Here is a 14678-nt window from a genome sequence, read left to right as displayed (position 1 = left end):
AGTGGTTAAGAGCAGTGGACTCGTAATCTGGTGAGCCGGGTTCGCTTCCCCGCGCCTCCACATGCAGCTGCTGGGTGACCTTGGGCTAGTCACACTTCTCTGAAGCCTCTCAGCCTCACTCACCTCACAGAGTGTTTGTTGTGACGGAGGAAGGGAAAAGGAGATTATTAGCCGCTTTGAGACTCCTTACGGTAGTGATAAAGCGGGATATCAAATCCAAACTCCTTCTCCTTGATTATGTTTTACTCATAAAGCAGTCTATAAATACTTAAAATAAATAAAATGTATTTGGTTTCTAAAATTCTTGCATTTTCTGCACAAGTAGCACCCAAAACAGCTTACAGAAGCAAAACACAAAGAAATGCAATGAAACATTTTAAAAGCAGTGTGGCATTGTAATATCTTACAAAACTCCTCCTAGTGGTGTAGCAAGGAAAACCACTAGCACATTGGTAAAGCTAAGCAGGGTCTAGTATGGTTTAATAATTGGATGGGAAACCGCATGTTGTGATTCCCGCATTGCAGGGGGTTGGACCAGATGACCCTCAGGGTAATCTCTTCCAACTTTACAATTCTAAGAAACAAGTTTCACGTCAATTTCTTTACCGGGTGGTCTTCCATGTAAGAACTGAATATTGTGAAGCTACCCTATATATAGGATAACTAACACCAGAAAGGAAAATAATACACTGTATTAGACCAACTATCACTCCACACACTTTATCTTTGTAATTTGCACAGAACAAGTAATTTTGTACTGATAAAGAGAATTATTTATAAATGATTATCATTATTTGTTAGTTTAATTTTAAATCATCATACATCCATTTAAATCATGCAAGGCATAACATGTCAATGAAAACAGAACTTTGAAAAATCTAAAACAATCATTACAATATACACAGCAGAAAACATTAACAATGACAATAATGACTAATATTCATGCTTAGTCTACAAAAAGCCTGAATGAAAAAACACAGCTTAAGCTGACATCAAAAGGTAGCTATTGAGAGTGGCAATCATACTTTCAGAGGGAGGGTGTCCAACAGTCAATGTGCCAGTATAGAGAAGGCCCTGTATTGTGTCACTGCAGAAAACAGGCAGTGCCAGCAAACTTCCCCTGCCAATCTCAACAGATGAACCGCCACGTATTGGGAAAGGCAAGGCATTCCCAATATGCAGTGAATGTAGTAATCTATATTCTGAAACAAATTCTACATTCATAACTCTCTTTGTCGAACTTTGGACAAGTTTTATTTTAATATAGATCAGTATGAAACTGCTATAGTAGTAAAAGTTTTATCATCTCATTTTGACAAATAAAGCAGAAACAAACAACATTTTTGTTGGTCCTATCATGATCTTACTATACCAACAGAACTGTTACAGTACTAGTGGTGCTTTTCTGTCAAAAACATAGAACAGACTGGTTTGCTTTCAGAAAAGTGATATAGTAGATCTGATGTCCCTTTTTGCAATTTAGCAACATAGGTTTTGAATCACAGATGTTCTACATCCCTCTGCTGGTCAAACTGTGCAAAATGTACTGTATAACCGAATGCATCCTTTGCATGTACAGTGGTACCTCTGGTTAAGAACTTAAATCATTCTGGAGGTCCGTTCTTAACCTGAAAATGTTCTTAACCTGAAGCACCACTTTAACTAATGGGGCCACGCTGCCGGAGCACGATTTCTGTTCTCATCCTGAAGCAAAGTTCTTAACCTGAGGTACTATTTCTGGGTCAGCGGAGTTTGTAACCTGAAGCGTTTGTAACCTGAGGTACCATGTACTTTCACATGACACCCTCTTGCAAAGCCATCAGTTAAAATTTGTCCTTCTCTAGCTTTATTAAGATAAATAAGCAGTTCAAATGTGTTGATTTTGTGTCTGTTCACAATTCCCTCCACCCAGCAAATTAATGCAGTTTACATACTTAGGAGCTGAAATCTTGCAGAAATATAAAAGCTCAATAGCTCCTGCTATGGAAATAAAATGAATAATTATGCAAGCTAATGATAAGAGCGTAGCTTTTCATCATTCTGCTGATTCCTGTTTTCCAGCTTCACTTATGCTTGCTATATCCCACAGCTGAAATGACACTAACCCAGCTTGAACACATTCATGAATATTGTAGCAAGTAGAATGGTGACTTACCTGGATTATTATTAACATTGTTTTTGGGTGGTCTAGGTGCTGGTTTGGGGAGAGTAGTTTCACTCAGAGCTTTTCTAGCAGCAGAATGATGAGCCTTTTTAATACTGCTTCCTTCAGCATCCCATGTCTGCTCTCCAAGAGTCAGCTGCACTGTGAACATCTTAAAGGGCAAGTAAATAAGGTCAATGTTAGGAAGAGCAACCCTTGTGAAATATGTCATCTACTCTCCAGAGATTTTGGACTGACCTCATCAGCCCTAGCAAGCACAGGTGCCTAGTGAATATATTACCTCTAGTTTACAAGCACCAGGTGTATCTGCACATGCCACTCATATGGCCCACCACCACTTTTTTGCACGGCTGATGGAACAACTTCAGAACTAATGTGGGTGGCATATTTCTCACTCCCAGAGTGCAGGTGTCCTTGGAAGCACTGCATAGAGCTAAGGAGGAAGTAAGAAGAGCATTGCTCTTCCCCATTTCTTCTTTCAGCTGAGATTAGCAGCTGAGCAGAAAGCAGATTGATCAAATGGAAATGTCAGGAAAAGGGGAGCAAACTGTGAGACTGGAGTGGAGACCAGAGGGAGAACCACACACACACACACACGTCAGAACCATTGAAACTGATCCTCTTGAAATGGCTTGTTGTCACCCACATGCACCATAAACCCACATAAAACCACAAATCACATTAATGAAATGTAAAAATCATGGGCCTGGTATTTTCCAGTACTGCCATGGCAGAAAAACAAGGACAAAAGGCACGAATCCTTAGATCCTCATTTATTTATTTTTACTATCAAATCACAGGTCACCTCCGTGACCATGCGTCTGAGACTTGTTGGTGGTTTTGTCTTCCTATGTAAAAATGAAAAAGATTGAAAAGGATCTCTGCCTTGGATCAGTGTTACAGTCTGCCCATTTAAGCTTTAATTTGATGGTAGCTTTGGAAGGGCCCTATGTTTTTTTTAAAAAAAATCAAGGCAATGTATTTTAATCCTATAGAACTGCAGGGAAAAGCAAAGATCATGTGTATGTATCTGTACTCCAGCTGTTTGGGGGGGTGTAATATGTCAGAGGAGGAGAGAAACGAATGGACTGGTGGTGCCCATGACACTATCTCAAAATTCCAAATATGCCCTTGGACCCAAAAGGCCTGAAGGAACTGCCACTAGATAGAGCTAGCCTGCATTGACTTTTCAAACCAAGTATAACACTTAAAATTAATGGAAATATTTAAAAAATTGTCCAATAGCACCTTAGAGACCAACTAAGTTTGTACTTGGTATAAGCTTTCGTGTGCATGCACACTTCTTCAGATACTTAAAATTAATCTCTACCTTTGTTTATATGAGGACTGCCTAGTTTCTCCTTGTTCCTCTCCTCTACCTACCAAAGTAACCTTGTTTGGATGCAGAACTATGTAACAGCTGGCATAAGGTTAGATACTAAGGTGTATCTTTCTGCTTATGAAAAGAATTTGAATCTAGCAGATGCTCCTGCTGCTAAACAAGGGAGAGAGATTTTACTGACTACTCCCTTCCCCTTGTGCCCCCACCCCCACCTCCCATGCTGTTCTGCAGAGGGCACAAGGTGCTGTAGGGGAAGGAGCAATCTGAGAAAATGGTCTCTTCCACAATTTACTAGCAAGTCCATCCTGTGATCAAAGTTCCACTCTGGGTCACTCTGGATCCAGCTGTGTATGTGTGTGTACACCCACACAATCATTTTAAGTAATGTACAAGCAGCTACACCAGGCAATGGAGGGGGGAGATAAAGATCTTCAAATAAATATTCCCAAAGAAGAATGGAGTCAAATTTTTATTGCCAGATCTTCTTTTATTGTATCAATCAATTATAAAACCAACTGCATCAAAAAAAAAATCTGGTGGCACTGGTTTTCCTGGAAAACAGGATGATGAAGAAGGCAGAAGATGAAAAATGTTGGTTTTATAAAGTCATGAAAGCGTATTTCTTCCATTTGTGGTAGGGGTGCATTAAAACAAAGCAGTTTTGTAACTGTGTGGTTGAAATCATAAGGGAAAGTTTTTACAACTGAGCCTTATTAAATTGCAAGCAGTGTTGAAGACTGGAGTTAATTATGTATGTAGGAAAGAAAAAAATCATATACTTAGTGGCAACTCAAAAGTTACAGAACTGCAGGGATGTTACACTCAGCAAGGATTACTCTGTTCATAATCTGTTCTAATGGTAACAAATGGCATATACACTGGAAATGTATGAAATTACCTTGGCATGAGCAGGTCCTCGTTCATTCAAGAGTTTATATAGAGGTTGAATTCTATTGAAACGGGCCAACTCATTTACCAGACACATTGGAGTTTTCTCTTTGGGGTTTGCCATGTTATCTTGTAGTGGAACTGTAAATAAAATTGTGACAAGGTTTCTTTTATATGGAAACATCATCATCAGTTTGTAGAAATAGTAAAAAAAAAATCTAGCTAAAACTTTGGAAAAGAAATCTCAGACACCATGTTGAAGAAAAAACTGAATTTGGATGGTAACAGTCTAAAAGTGAGGATCTTATACCCAATGTATTTTTACTTCAACCATATTAATCTTAAAATATATGTTATATAAATTCCTTAATGTTAAGTTATTTATGAGTACTTCAAATAATTAAAACCTGTTATGTGCTTGTCTTTGGCACATACTAAAATTTCTTGAACTCAATTTGTGTATTGCATCCAGACCTGACGCGAGTCACATTTTGCTCATGCAATTCTCCCACTGGTGGAAAGAGGGATAGGAGAGACAGTTTTCACAGATTCCTCCCCACCCTCCACCCCCGCAAGCAGTGGCGTAGCTAGCTGCTTGGGCGCCTGGGGCAGCGCAAATGTCCTGCACCCAGGGGCGGCGCAAGCTGCCCATGGGGCAGGGCAAGTCGGGGCACAGCACGCTGTGCAGAACCTCCACAGAGTCCGCAAACCCCACGTTGCCATTTCGGGCAGCACAGAGCCTGCAGGTGCCTGAGCCAGCGTGTCACTCCCCAGGAGAGACTGTGACTCGGGCGCACTGCAGGCCAGGCGCTGCAGCCACCCCCTCAGTAATGACACCCGGGGCGGCCCGCACCCACTTTACCCCCTTCCTATGCCACCACCTGCAGGCCCCTAAAAATAAACTGTTCCAGAAAGCTGGAGGGTCTACTGGAACAGCATTAAAGATGGCATGGAGGGGGGCACTACTACAGGGGGAGAATCGGCTTCCATTAGCAGTAGAGCAAGTCTAGATCTAACCCATTTTTTCTGTTTATTGTTTCTCCAGTTCTAGCATCTCCTCTAATCTAAGCCTTTTAGTCACTGCTCCCTGAACTTAACAAAACTTTGGAATTGCTGATATTTTATTCCTCCTGTGATTTCATTTCTTCTTATATTGTTTATGTTCATTAACAATGAAAAATTTCACTGCAGGTTTACTTTTGGGGCCAGTGTTTCAGTTTACAAGGACAGGAACAATGTTTTACTTACAGAGCTACAAAAGAAATACCACTTACTGCCAAAAGAAACAAAAACAAAAAAGTCTTAGACATTTTGTTCTAGTGTAGAAAACACACTTGGATAACTTCACACAGTTTAAAACGTTTCAGTAGACGGTACAGTCAAGCTGGGAGAGAGGTGAGTTCTTTTCAGGGCTTCTATGGTGCCCAGGAAACAAAACTCTACTTTAAGCTAAATTCAGTAAAAGCAGTGAAACTTCACCAATTGTGTTTTAGGTGTTTTTGAGTACTTCTTTCATTCTGTGCTCTTTGTGAATCACTTATTCCAACCTCCCTTTTTGTGTTTGATTATTATTATTTGTATTTGATAACACAAAAAGAAAATACAATTTAAATCAGCCACCACCTTACCCTGTGAGTTGCTAGAAGGTATGGAATCCACTTGACCAGTTGTGGAATTATTACAATCGACAGCTGCTTCTGGAATAGATCCATTCACGGAGGGCTGAAGAACCACTGAACCTGTTGCTGTTACTGATGGGGTTAGCACTGCTGGAGACTGGGAAGGTCCAGAGTGATTTGGTGTGGTCTGCATCTTGACTTGTGCCATTGATTTTTACTAAAGGGGGGGGGAATACACCAAAGTATTAGTATTATTTTGTGCTTCTTTCCATCCCTAAGGGTAAACACAAATATGATCAGCAACCCAAATGAACTGTTCAAAAAAGGTTTTCAATGAAAGAAATTATCAGTCTTGGCTCTATTAGCTACGTCTTTCATATGTTCAGCTCTGATGCCAGGGCCAGACCAAAAACATTTTGGCACATGAGGTGAACCAAAAAATCCTCCCCCCACTGCCAGAGAAGAAGGGGTGAGTGAAGATCTGCATCATAAACAAGGTGGAGGAATAAAGATCTACATCGGGATCTGCTGCCCCTGCAGATCCTGTTGCCTGAGGTGGTTGCCACATCTTGCCTTATGGATGGGCAGGCCCTGTCTGGTGCTTTACACTAACTGAGTACAGACTCTTAAGGGCACTTTCCATGGGAGAGCTTATTGGTGGCTTCTCCCTAGTTTGGAACTTTTTGCACTTGAGGTCTGACAAAGCCTGAACCACAACATGTGTTTGTTTTGTTTTTGTGCTTTTATCCTGTATATTTATTTTGTGAACCACCCTGGGATCTTCAGATAAAGGGCAGTATATAAATTTAGTAAATAATACAGTTGTACCTTGGAATCTCAAATGCCTTGGCTCCTGAACAACTCGGCTCCCGAATAATCGAAACCCAGAAGTCCCCAATCATAACCCCCATGTAAATTGTGGGCTTACTGTATACAGTTTATTGTTTATTATTTCCTTCAACTAAGCAGTAGCTGTCAATCAATGAAATCCTCTACAAAGAAGTCGCACTGAGTTCAATGGGACTTTCTACCATGTAAGTGCATAAGACTGTACCTAATGTTTTCACTGAAAGGCTCTTGAACCACCTGACTAACCACAAGCGTGTTATTCAAAAGCGTATTGCATGTAGTCAATATTTAAAGTCCTGAAGGTAAAGTTATTGGTATTGGGCTAAAATGATACAGTGGTACCTCGGTTTACAACCACAATTGGTTCCGGAAGTCTGTACTTAACCTGAAGCGTACTTAACCTGAAGCGAACTTTCTCATTGAAAGTAATGGAAAGTGGATTAATCTGTTCCAGACGGTCCACGGAGTATTTAAACTGATGCGTACTTAACCTGAAGCGAACTTTCCCATTGAAAGTAATGGAAAGTGAATTAATCCGTTCCAGATGAGTCCGCGGTGTTTGTAAACCGAGGCGGTTGTAAACCGAGGTATGACTGTATTAGCCATTGGGCCATGACATCTGGCTGCTCAACCAATGGCATCGAAACTAGGTAGCTGAGTAGGCAGGTCAGAGGTCAAAAAGATGAGAGTTAATAAAAATGCAACCCATCACATTGATGTATCCTTTGACAGTTTAACAATCAGAAAAGTAAAGCTGATAGTGGTATGCAACAATGTCCCAATTCATTTATTCTGTCTCTCTCTCCCTCTTATGGAAGCTTCCCAGAACTCCTATAAACCAAATGTTTACTCCATAACTTTTTGTCACGAAGTATCTGTGACTGACACACATTTTCACATTACTGCACTGCCCTCACTAAGATTCATGTATCACTATGTATTTTAGCAATGTAAAATATTACTATGACCAGATGTAAAAATGTTTTAATGAATTAATCAGTTCAGAGAGTGGCCAGATAAGCAATATTAAAGCACTCTTAACAGTTAATCCAATAAAACTGAAACTGGGAGAGATGTCTGAAACCAAAATATTAGTGGATTAATTCAAATCAGTACGTGAAATTCCTTCAGCCTCCTTGCCCATTCACCTTTCTGTTTCATGGTACGTCTTCTGAGTCCTTAAGTATGCCCCACATGCTTGTCTCCAACACTGTGTGAATAATGAAAATGAGCTAAAAAGACAACTTTTCCTCAGAAAAGTTGGATTGCTTTGCTTATAGGCACTTGGGAGTATTTATATACATTCCAGGCCATCACACCAACTTAGTCAATTGGTGTCAGATCATCACTAGCAAAATACAAATATATATTTTACTTGGTATTTTTTTCCTTTACTAATCGACTATACAACATATACCGTCTACCTGTAAACATAACTTTGTATGATCTTTAAAACCCTGATCTTTGAAAACTAATCTATTCATTTACTTTCATTTCTACCCTACTCATTCTCTTGGGCATTACAACGAAATATCAGAAGACACAATCCCCTTGTTGAAGCTATAAAACCTGGGTGCAGTCAGTACCTGTATAGGAGATAACCACCTATGTAGACTATTTTGAGCTCCAACATGAAAGCTGGGGGAGAAGTTTTAAAAATGAAAGAAAGCCACTAGATGCCTTCCTGCATAACTTTTGTTTCTCAACTTCAAATACAACTGCAACTCCGTCAGATCTAACGTGACAGAGTATTACATAGGTGAGGAGGTGGGCATGCCCCACATCCATTTAGGGTTGCTGGTGGCACTGACGGGCATTATTGATTGCAGGGGGGCAACATATATCTGCAGAACCAGTTGCATATGCTGCCAAGCAATGGACCACTGCATTCTACATCAGGGGAAACTTACATCTTTCAAGGATAGGTCCTGTGTATGATGCTTTTTTATATACTGACAGGAGTTGATGTTGAAATGTAATATCAAATTGGACCAGCATCTGCACTGGTTCTGCAGATATAGGCTGTTCCTCTGCATGCCAGAACTCCCATCAGTCTTGGTGGGTTTCTGCCCATTTTAACAATTGCATTTCACTGTGCTAGATGATGTGTTATTTTTAATTGTATTTTCATTGCTATTTTTCGTTCTTACATATTTTGTATTCCACTGTATTACAACTCCATAGAATTCAAATTTTAAAACAGTAAAATACAATAAAGAAGTGCAAAAATACCATTAAAATCTATATGAAATGTGATGGGTGTACCATTCCCCCGTCTTTAACCACAAACCTACACACATGCCATGGGCCAACTAAATGAGGCTCAAAGAAGCCAAGACCAGTTTGGGAATCCTTGATCTACACTGCCTGAGCCTCTTGGAGAAAAGTCAGGATGCAAATATAATAAATGTTCATTATTAAATAAATGGCCCAAGGCATAGTACAAACAAAACATGGCTACAACAGAACACAAAATCACATGGGTGGGAGACGATGATAGGACAAGACATGCTCTAAGTGTTCAAGTAATTTATAGGGGGTGCAAGATGCAGTCAAATGAAGAATTCAAGCCATGCTTCCTCAGGTCATAAGCCTCCTGCCTTACTCCACATTAAAGAATGAACCATAGGGATTAAGAAAGTGGTGAATCAAAGGTTCCCTCGGCAGTCCCTGGATTTGGGAATGAGCTGTGAAGATCAATACAGCTTCCACTAGGTGGCAACAACTGAGCCAAAAAAGTCACACCCTCCCTAGGGACAGCCATGGAGGAGGAGGAGAAGAAAGTCAAGGAGGAGGAAGAGGCTAGTTTTGGGTTTTTTTTAGCTAAGCAATGAAGGGGTCCAATAACCAGAGCTCTGCGGCCGAACAGAAACAGGCAGGTATTTATATAAAGTGGACGGAGAACTTGTTTCCCTTTTGGGAGTGGGGGGCATCCCTTATTTCAAGGCACGTCCATTCCGAGGAGGAGGGGGAGCAGGAGGAGGAGAGCGTTGGGCTCTTTTTGGCTGCTCAGAGTCAGGCGTGCTCGTTTATTTTGCCTTTCGAGAGCAGCACGCTGCTTCCCGGGCGGCCATCCCTCTCACCTGAGGGCAACCGACCAGGCTCAGGACGACGTTAGAGTCCCCGACCCGCCCGCCTCCAGGGCAGAGCGGGAAGGAGGACGGCAAGGGGGGGGGGGAGGCGGCTCCTCTCATGCCGCGGAGCGGAGGCTCCAGCATCTCCCGAGCCCGGCGTCAGCCGGTGCGCTCGCCTCTGCTCCCCGCCCCCAGTCCCTCCCGGTGTCCCGTCAGGGCCGGTCCGGGCACCCCCCGCGGCCTCAGTTACCTGGTTCCCAGGGACACTTTGGAGACACCTCCAACATCGGCAAACACTAAAGAGAACTGACCCTGCCGCCGCGCCTCGGCCGCCGCCGGCCCCAACCAACCGCTCCGTCACCCCCCCGCCGGCCGGGCGCGGCGCTAGGCCCGCAGCCGCCGCGGCCTGCTCGCCGGTGCCGGCCGCAGGGCCACGGCCTAGAACTCCCTGGACCATCCCGCTCCCCGGCCGCCGCGGCGGAAGCCTCCCCGCGCGCGACCCCCGCCGCCGCTCCCCCCCTCTCCTGGCGGCGCAAATGGCCCCGTCCGCATCCCCTTCCCTTCGCGCCGCCCGAGCGGCGGAGGACTCCCCGCGCCCCCCAGCGGCAGCTCCGGGCACCGCAGGGCTCTATCCGAGAAACATCGCTTTGGTCCGCCGGGTTTGTGGCCCCCTGTGTGGCGAGCGCCGGGGCAGGAGGGGAGCGGGGCTGCTAGGCGCCTGGCGCCACGACTCGTTGCCCTTGCACTTGCATCGGATCCGAAACAGGAGCTCCCCTACAGACGGAACGGACTGCGCTGGGTTGTTTTTTCTTCCTCCCCCGCCCCCATTTGTATGCAAGCCTTTTGAAGATCAGGCGCTACACTGTAGGCAAACTAGATTTACTCTTTAAGAAAAGTAGGTAGTTGGAGCTTTCAAGGGACATTGCTCAACCCGAAACAGGATATCCTCAAAAATAACATTCTGCTTCAGCTATTAGTTCTACACTGTATTTTGTACAATTTATATTTTTATCCCACATACTCCTCCTGCTCCTCCTCATTTAATCGTCACAACAACCCTGCAAGGTAGGGTAAGTGGAGAAGGGCAGTGATTGGCCTAAGGTCACCCGGTGAGCTTCATGACCTTTAGAATAGGGTGGCTCCCCACATCCCACCCCAAGGCTCCAACTATTTTGGCAGCGGAAGGGGAGAAAGAAAAATTACAATAGACTCTGTGCCGGGGGCAGGCGGGCTGAGCCTAGCATCCTGATAGGAATGGATGCAGATCTCCCCCTTCCTGCTCATCAATCAGTCATATGATAATGATGATAGTACTAATTAATAATTTTATTATTTATACCTGAGGGGGCATGGGATGTCTTTCTGTCTGTTCTGCCTGCCCTCGATAGGGATGCACTTCCCTAGGAGCACATCTGTGGTTTGGGGGTGCTCCTGGTTTCATTACTGTCACTGGAGGCCCAAGTGACTCAGGGTGCCTTGGACTTAGTGGCTCGGAGTGCCTTTTTCCATCTCCAGCTGCTTCACCAGCCATGGACCTATTTGGGCAGTGATGAGTGGGCCATGGTATGCCAAGCTCCGATGCCTTCCAGATTGGATTATTGCAATGCGTTCTACATGGGGCTGCCCTTGAAGATGACCTGGAAACTTCAACTGGTTCAAAATGAAGCAGCCAGATGGCTAGCTGGGGCTTCATTTAGACCTTGCATAACCCCCATTTTGAAGCAGTTGCATTGGTTGCTTGTTTGATTCTAGGCCCAACTCACTGAAGTGTTTAAAGCCCTCAACAACTCATGTCCCAAATTCCTGTAATACCGCTTTCTTTCCTGCAGGCTGCAGACCCCCATCCCCATGTGTTAGGGGTCCCCAAACTAAGGCCCGGGGGCCGGATGCAGCCCAATCGCCTTCTCAATCCGGCCCATGGATGGTTCGGGAATCTGTGTTTTTACATGAGTAGAATGTGTCCTTTTATTTAAAACTAGTGCCATTCAGCCCGTTTAATAAACGGGCGCTAGAACATTCGGCCTTTTTCGGTGGCAGCGGCACGTGGGGGCTTTTATCCCTTGTCTAATTGATTATTCCTCCCCCCTCCCTATGATCCTTAATTTATCCCTAATTTTCTCCCCCCTCCCGTTCCCAAACCCCAAGCCAAAGTCCCCCCCTTTTTTACCTTTACAGCCCGGGCTCGGCTGGGAGGTGCGGGGGGTATTTCTTCCTTTACTCCCTCCGAAGCTTGTGTTTGGAGTGCGGATCCCTCCCCACCCTGTTTCCGCGCGCTTTTTGCGCCTGCCGTTTGGTTCCTAATTTCCCCCCGTCAATAGCGCTGCTGCTGCCAGGGCCCAGTGGCCGAATTCTGGCTCCTGGACGGCCCGGGCGGCTGCTCCGGGGTGTACGCCCAGTTTTTCGGGGGGTGGGGGTGGCTCCCGCTACTTTTGTTGGCCTCCGCGGCTGTTTTTCAGTCACCTGCTGCGTCTGGGAGGGAGCTTTGCCGTCTGGGGGGCTTGCGCCCGCCCCGGCACTTTCTGAGGGTCCCGCAGTTGGCGCTGAGCATTCGGTGGCCTCCCTGCGCCTTTCCTGGCCGTTCCGGCCCAGCGGGGGTCTCCCGGTTGCTTGCGCTGTTTGGGTCTCAATTTCAGGCCTGTTAGTGAGAAGCCGGGGCCTCGATTTTTTGGTCGTCCTGGCTTCCTCCTCAGGCCCTTGGGCACGTTGAGAGAGGGCCTGCCCTGCTTAGGAGCCTTGCTGCCTGCTCCTGCCTTCCACCTGGTGGCCTCTGTTTTAACTGCTTATTGAGCCAGTGCAGGGCAGAGGGGTGGGGGGTGGGGTGGGGAGAGCGTGTGCGTGCGTGTGCGTGCAGTCTCTGCGTCCAATCCCTGGGTCCCTGGGGCACATGCTCAGTAGCGCGGAAAACGGGACACAGGGAATCTGGATGCAGAGACACTTGCACTTTATTATATAGGATGCATCTTTGGGTTATTTGTGGGGCCTGCCTGGTGTTTTTACATGGGTAGTGCCCTTTTATTTAAAAAGCATCTCTGGGTTATTTGTGGGGCAAAGGAATTCGTTCATCCCCCCCCAATATAGTCCGCCCCCCCACAAGGTCTGAGGGACAGTGGACCAGCCCATGGTTGAAAAAGTTTGCTGACCCCTGTGTTAGGATCAGCAGAGAGGGTGATGGTAAATTGTTCAAAAGTGTTTGTAACACTGTGTTTTAATTGTTGTAACCTGCCCTGGAGCCTTATGATATGACTAAAGTTGCATGTAGAATTAGAAGACTTAGGAGGACTAGCCGGGGGCTGCTGTCATCTTTCAGAATCTGCTATATGAGGCAGTCATCTCACACACCCTAATGATAGGGCTAGTCTAGAAGGAAAGGACTGTAATCAGCAGGACCTAGCTAATGACAGGCCACTCTGAAGAAGCCAGGCCCTTGTATTGTGTCCCCCACCCAATCTCCAAAGTAGTTCTAGATATTGCTTCTCCATCATTCTCTCCTCCATCAAAACCCAAACTTTGCCAAAGTAAGTCTTCAACAAAGAAAAGTTTCTGCCAGCCACTTGTGCCTGAAGGTAGCAAACTGTCAAGCAATGGAATGGGTAGTCAATAGGGTTTTGGGGGGATGTATTGATCCTAACAGTTGTATTTGAAATACCATGTGCTCGCTACAGGTAAATGAAATGCTGTTGTGCAAGTACCATATTCTCACCATTTTGCAAATGTCTGCTCAGCAATGTGACTCATACAGAGATGTGCAGTGCTATGTCCAGTATTGGACCTGTACACGAGGCTCTACTAATGACTTCTGATGAATGTGTGCCAAAATATAACACTTGCAGAATTAACCGAGTCTATGTAATTTTAACAAACAAATCCATACATTTATTAAGAGCACTTCTAAAATAAATATATTAGGGTGATACCTAATTAATTTGCAGAGCAGACTCATTGAAATCAACGGACTTAAAATTATTCATGACTACATTGATTTCAGTGGGCGTGCCTTCCTCCTCATTTTTCAATTCATTGTAGGTTTGTCATATTTGATAGCATTCTGTTTATAAAATAAAGAGCTTTAATTCTATATCTAACTTGCTTCAGTACTCTTGCCCAGCCATACTTTCGGATAGCAACACTGTAATTTCAATTCTGTGACTCCCCCCCCCCCCTGAAAAAAACACCTCCCTTGTTTTTCTGTCACTGCTATAATTCCTGGTCTTCCAGACTTACTTGCTGAACCACACAGCTGAGAAGCATTGAGTGGACAGAGAGAAGCCTGATAGCATTGCAGGCATTAGGACCTGCCATTCTCAGTAAACATATGCAGATTTGTAGCATACATTATCACTAAAAGCCTAAAAACAATGTATGAATATGAAAGGTTATAATCCAGCTTGTTGCCTTTGCTGTGTATCTCCTTCAATAAAGAGAACAGGTCCTAGGAAAATAATACATATGGACTCTCACAAGGAACATCTTTTTAGTACAGCAAATGGTTGCATAGATATCTGCATACCTGCACAGATGTAGGCAATTTATGGGCTTTTGTTGACATGAATTATATCCTGATTCCTGAACAAAATGAGAGTTCTTAGTATTGAAGTTGTCGTTCTTGTAATTGGCACCTAGACAGAATTGGTGCTCTGTTTGAAAAAGTACTTTATTGAGGAATAGGAATGTTTCAAACACAGATAATTTTATACATAAAGAAACATCTCTATAAATTAGTTCAATTGTTCTACTTGCAGAAA

At 44.2% G+C, this 14678-nt stretch overlaps 1 protein-coding gene across 5 annotated transcripts in view; it reads right to left on the bottom strand.

The window, feature by feature from the left end:
- STAU2 (staufen double-stranded RNA binding protein 2) overlaps positions 1 to 10448 on the bottom strand; it is a 144700-nt gene extending 134252 nt beyond the window's left edge. Inside the window, exons 1-5 of one of the 5 annotated variants that reach the window (XM_035125952.2) lie at positions 10187 to 10446; positions 8011 to 8072; positions 6023 to 6230; positions 4405 to 4535; positions 2156 to 2315 (exon numbers count right to left, since the gene is read on the bottom strand). In XM_035125952.2, coding sequence (XP_034981843.1) covers positions 2156 to 2315; positions 4405 to 4535; positions 6023 to 6221 — 490 coding nt within the window. In that variant the 5' untranslated portion in view covers positions 6222 to 6230; positions 8011 to 8072; positions 10187 to 10446. The other 4 variants (XR_004693237.2, XM_035125953.2, XM_035125951.2 and 1 more) reach the window with 4 other exon arrangements.
- Between the last annotated feature and the right edge of the window lie 4230 nt (positions 10449 to 14678).

Source organism: Zootoca vivipara, chromosome 8, assembly GCF_963506605.1.
Source record: "Zootoca vivipara chromosome 8, rZooViv1.1, whole genome shotgun sequence".
In the NCBI taxonomy this organism is placed as follows: Eukaryota; Metazoa; Chordata; class Lepidosauria; order Squamata; family Lacertidae; genus Zootoca; species Zootoca vivipara.
This window is presented reverse-complemented; position numbering and strand designations above follow the sequence as displayed.